Genomic DNA, 6,000 nt, shown 5'->3' with positions numbered 1-6,000 from the left:
CCTAATCAGTCCTTTCCTTTCCAAATACATGTACATCCTGTCTCTCAGGATTCCCTCCAACAACTTGCCCACCACCAAGGTCAGGCTCACGGGTCTATAGTTCCCTGGCTTGTCCTTACCACCCTTCTTAAAAAGTGGCACCACATTTGCCAACCTCCAGTCTTCTGGCACCTCACCTGTGACTATCGATGATACAAATATCTCAGCAAGAGGCCCAGCAATCACTTCTCTAGCTTCCCACAGAGCTCTGGGGTACACCTGATCAGTCCTGGGGATTTATCCACTTTTACCCAATTCAAGACATCTAGCAGTTCCTCCTCTGTAATCTGGACATTTTGCAAGATGTCACCATCTATTTCCCTACAGTCTATATCTTCCATATCCTTTTCCACAGTAAATACTGATGCAAAATATTCATTTAGTATCTCCCCCATTTTCTGTGGCTCCACATAAAGGCATTGATCTTTGAGGGGCCCTATTCTCTCCCTAGCTACTCTTTTGTCCTTAATGCATTTGTAAAACTCTTTGGATTCTCCTTAATTCTATTTGCCAAAGCTATCTCATGTCCCCTTTTTGCCCTCCTGATTTCCCTCTTAAGTATACTTCTACTTCCATTATACTCTTCTCAGGATTCAGGAGGTCATCAGGCTAGTGTCCTTGGTTCAAACATCTTCAGCTGCTTCATCAATTACCTTCACCGCTTGCGCAATGTTCAGCTCCATTCTCGACATCCCGGATACTGAAGCAGTCCGTGCCCAAATGCAACAAGAACAGCACTATCCAGGCTTGGTCTGAAAGGTGGCAAAACATTTGTGTCACATAAGTGACCATCTCTAAGAGACAATCCAGGCACTACCCCATGACATTCAATGGCATTATCATCACTTAATCCCCTACTGTTAGTATCCTGGGGTTACCATTGACCAGAAAGTCAACTGGACTCACCATATAAATACCATGAATACAAGAGCAGGCCAGAGGCTAGGAATATTGCAGCAAGTAACACATCTTTTGACTATCCAAACCTGTCCGCAAGACAGGAGTGTAATGGAAAACTCCCATGTGCCTGGATGAAAGCTGCTCTCACAACACTCAAAGCTTGACACCATTTAGATAAAAGCAGCTGACTTGATGGTCACCACATCCACAAGTATCCATTCCCTCCATTACTGATGCTCAGGACCAGGAGTGTGTACTATCTGCAAGATGCACTGCAGAAATTCACCAAAGATCCTGAGATTGCACCATCCAAACTCATTATCATTTCCTTGTAGAAGGAGAAGGGCAGCAGAAACATAGAAACATCACCACCTGCAAGTTCCCCTCCAACCTCCTAACCATCCTGAGTTGGAAACATGTCACTGTTCCTTCACTATCACTGCATCAAAACCTGGAGCTCCCACCCTAACAGCATTGTGTATCTACCTACAACACAGACTGCATCTCACTACCACATCCTTAAGGGACCGAGGGATTGAAAATAACTGTTGGTCTAGCCAGCAACACCCACATCCCACAAGTGAATTTTTTTAATAATATATTTTTATTAAGAAAAAATAGATTTTTAATTATTACAACAAATACAAAACAATGCAATTCAAAACACTACAAAAATAGTACAAAACTAAACTCAAATAATAAAAAAAAAATTCCCCAACCCACCCACCTATAAGAATGTATAAACATATGTAGAGAAGTATAAAATTAAAAAAAAACTAAACTAGCTATTTAACTAATTGAATAAATACCTAACAACAAACAAATAAATAGTAATAACTCAGCCCAGCCAAACAAAACACTCATACATTCAAAGTTCCTCCTCCCTGGATATTGGACTCATGAAACACAAGCGTTATGGCTATACAAAAGCCCTTGTTAGTGTGGCAGATAAATCTGTGTCCAGGTATTTCAAAAAGGGTTGCCATGTCTTGTAAAAATACAAGTGAATTTTTAAAAAAATCTTTTCTCAGATTTCTCTTGAATCAGCAACAGATTGGAAATTATTTATTCAAAAAGGGAAGGAGACAGAAAGCAGGAAATGAAAAACAAATTAGTTTACCATCTGTTAGAAGCTATTATTAAAGAAACAATAGCAGGATAGTTTAAGTTCAACACAATCAGATTAAGTCAACATGGTTTTGTGAAAGGGAAATTATATTTACTTAGGCTATTGGAGTTATTTGAGTTATGTGTTGTGAATAAAGGGGAACTGATGAATGCACTGTACTTAGATTTCCAGAGGCATTTATAAGGCAACACATCAAAGATTATTGAGGAAATTAAAAGCTCATGGTGTAGGGGGTGGGATGAATAAAAGGAAGCAGAAAGTTGACATAAATGACCCTTTCCCAGGTTGATAGGATATAATGAGTGTTATTCCAAAGGATTTAGTGTTGGGACCTCAACAGGTTACAATTTATATAAATTACTGATTGAAAGGGACAGAAGGTGTGTTTGTCAGATTTGCTGACAACATAAAGGTATATAGGAGAATAAATTGTGAAAAAGCACATTTGCAAATGTCCATTTCAGCAGGAAGAATAAGTGTACATTGCGGTTTTGGTGATATTGAGTTGGATCTTGCAGGGTCTGCTCATGGGGTATGTCAAGTTCTGAGGGTGGAAATGTTGGGTCAGGTCTAGAGAGCACATTGGGTGTAATGGTGAGATGTTGGAGTGGTGATGGTGGTTGGGATCTATCAGGGAATGTTATTAGAGAATTGAGGTCTGGCAGTGGGAGGTGCTGGTTCTGACTTGCAGCCGACATGATGGGTTGAGTTGGATTCAGCAGGGAAGGGTGATGGTGTTAATTTGGTTGTGGGGCTGTCAGGTTGGAGAGAAGGAAGGGCTTGTACCAGATCTATGGATGGTGCATTAATGGGTGCAATGAGTTGGCAGTTCAATTTAATAATTACCTACTAGATAGAGTATGTTTTTAGTCCTCTAACCTTTCCTGGGAAGTTAGTAAACTTAAGTGAACTAGAACCTTCCAAATGTTCCCATTTTAAAGGGTTCCAGATGCAGGGGAATTGCCTGTCTGAAAATAAGGACAGCTCCAATGTGCACTTCTCACGGATTCAGTTGTGTCAGGGTTTCTGCACGGTCTCGCCATGCAATTCAGTTTTGTCTGCTACATCATTTATTTGGCCACCAGAATATCCAGGCCATTATCATTGCTGGGTCTTTTTTTGTTGTCATCAGTGAAGCGGCATGAATAAATGTAATATTGTTTTTTTAGCTGTAATGCAAAGTTTCACAGTATATATTGTCACAGTGACTGAGGTAACATTTACAAGTAAATAATACTTGATTATTCAGAAACAGTATTATTAAGATAAATGAATTATTTTTAATTTCTAGGGAAACAAAGGTGAAACAGGACATGAAGGCATATGGGGATTACAGGGAGTGAAGGTAATGACAATATCTGTTTATAAACTGAGATTTAATTTGTTTAGATCATTGCTGTTTAATAAGTTGTCTTTTTATGTCTTGTTATTAAACAACAGTTTATAACTGATCCTTTGATAAAAGTTAATGTATCTTGGGCAGTACATTTTACATGCACTATAAACTGTCTGATAAATATGGAAAACAAATTAATCAACTTTGAGGGAAAAGAGATTATAGGGATAGTTATCAGAAGTTTCATCCAAAGAAATTTGCGCAGTGGATTGTGATGCATGAATTAGTCAAGCAGTTTCTTTGGTAACATATGAATTTTCAGCCATTCGAAGCTAAAACAGAAAATTATAAATATATTTGCAATTTAAAAAGAAGTTTATTTGCTGCAGTTTGGAGGCTTTATTTTTATTTTTAAGAAAAGACGCCTAGCAAATGATCCTTGCAGAGATCAATGTTGTGCTGAAGGTCAAGTCAAAAATATGGTCTTATTTTTTATTTAAAAGATTTTTATGAATTCATTTGGACAGAAGTGCTCCTGAAGGGCCTCACAAAACTCAAGGCCTGGTGAGAGTACATTCATAATCCCCCTCTTGGAATTTCAATCCAGCTATGTCTATTTGGATGGTTTGTGCAGTTAGATCAGTTTTGGAATTCCTTTTGTCACTGTAGCTTGCTGGAAGAATGTTGATGAAGATTCAAACCTGAAAGTGATCTGGGTTTCCAGGATGACATGATCATTTGGTAGCTAACTAGAAAATTGCCTTAAGAAACTTTGACTTGCTTTGAATTGAGCGCTAAATATCTGTTTTCTAACATTGTTTTTGAAATTTAGTATTATCATACAATCAGGTAAAGTTATGATATGGAAGTTGTATTCAAGACATACTGTTGACAGGTTTTATGATTCCAGTGGTTCATAAGTTAAATAAACTTGTCTGTGGCACTCAGTGTTAAATGGTCAAATTTTTTTTACTGAGTATAAAGCTGTCATGTTATATATGTATCTGTTGTCACAGATCAATGAGTCATGGGTCAGAATTTAATGCCCTTTGCCATGACGGATTTTGTGCCGGGGGCATTTAATCAGCAGCAGGGAGATAGGCGGTGACTAATATTCCACCTAAGCTGTGCAACCACACAGCACTAGGAGGTTTCACACATGCTGATCAATGTGCTGACACATTGGTTCTCACTTACTGATGTTGCTACCACAATGAACCTCTGAGATCCATGCAGCGGAAAAAAATATGAGGGAGACCTCAATCCCTTCCAGGTCTGACTTGGTTAAGTCCTTGGTGAAAAGGCTTGTGGATTTCCTTACCACCTAACCACCAACTGAGGCCATTAAATGGGAAATTAATGATCACTTAAGGGCCTCATTCCACTACTACCATCCATCAACTCAGTAGTGAATGGGAGACTCATGTTCCAGAAATACTGAAAAACAAACTCTGCTTGCATTCAGTGCTTGACTGAGCTGCCCAGAATGTGAAAGTGACGGGCTTGCTACAGAATCCTTCCTGCTATCCTGTAACCTCCATCCCACAATATCTGTCCTTCTATCACTCCCCTGTAGCCAGCATCCCTTTGCAATCCTGAGTTTAGGGTGGATATAATACTGGTAGCAGACACCCTGGTGTTGTTTACGAGCAGTGCACAGTCTCTGATTAGTTGGCAGTTCTTGTGGGGTTAGGATTTCATCCCCAGTGCTCAATCCCAGGAAAGGCCAGCCATTGTCTATTTAAGTACTTGATTTGTGTTTCATTCAGTGGGCATGCTGTAAGTATTGATACAAGACTCTCACCGGCTTTCTAACTACTCAGTTTCTCACATTGAACAGTAATTTATAGCATAAAAGGCAGTCACTCAGTTGATCAAATCCATGCTGACTCCCCATTGGGAAATCCAGTCAGTCCTAACCCCTACAATTGTCTAATCAACCAGTTCAAAGATGTTATTACACACCTCTGAAGCAGGTGGGACTTGAACCTGGGTCTCCTGGTCTAGAGGTAGGAACACTACTACTGTACTATGACAGATTCCATTCAGTCCCCATAGTCATGCAGGTTTATTTTTTTCAGATGTGAATCTAATTTCTTTTTTGATTGTTTCTATTTCTACCACCCTCTGAGGGCATGGAGTTCCAGCTCATTACCAATCACTGCATCAGGAAACGTTCTTCCACATATTTCCCTTACATCTCAAGACAAAATCTCAAATCTGTAGCATTAGTCCTTGTATTATCAGCTAATGAGAATAGCTTTTCCTTGTCCAACTTATTTAATCCTGTCATAATGCTTGTGCATCTCTCTTAAAACTCCCCTCAGTCTCCTTTCTTCTTGATGAGAGCAACCTCAACTTCTCCTACATAGCCATGTTACTAAATCCTCCCATTCCTAGAATCATTCCAGCAAATCTCCTTTGTACTCCTCCTTTCCTAAAATGTGGTGACCAGAACTGTAATCAATACTCAAGTTGGGGCCTAACAAGAACTTTATAAAGGCTCAGTATAACCTTCTTGTTTATGAAACCCACGATCCAATGTGCTTGTATGACTATTTGTTTTAATATGTCCTGACACTCAAAGATTCATCAT

General features: G+C 39.2%; 1 protein-coding gene across 1 annotated transcript in view; it reads left to right on the top strand.

Annotated features, from left to right (window-relative positions):
* zmp:0000000760 (collagen alpha-1(IX) chain) overlaps window positions 1-6,000 on the top strand; it is a 96,747-nt gene that overhangs the window by 36,152 nt on the left and 54,595 nt on the right. Inside the window, exon 11 of the mRNA XM_043681246.1 lies at window positions 3,360-3,413. Within this exon, the coding sequence (XP_043537181.1) occupies window positions 3,360-3,413 (54 nt within the window). The remainder of the gene's footprint in view (window positions 1-3,359; window positions 3,414-6,000) is intronic.

The sequence above is a fragment of the Chiloscyllium plagiosum genome, chromosome 3, assembly GCF_004010195.1.
Source record: "Chiloscyllium plagiosum isolate BGI_BamShark_2017 chromosome 3, ASM401019v2, whole genome shotgun sequence".
Classification (NCBI taxonomy): Eukaryota; Metazoa; Chordata; class Chondrichthyes; order Orectolobiformes; family Hemiscylliidae; genus Chiloscyllium; species Chiloscyllium plagiosum.
The sequence above is the reverse complement of the archived record's forward strand: the minus strand, read 5'-3'. Positions and strand labels throughout refer to the sequence as shown.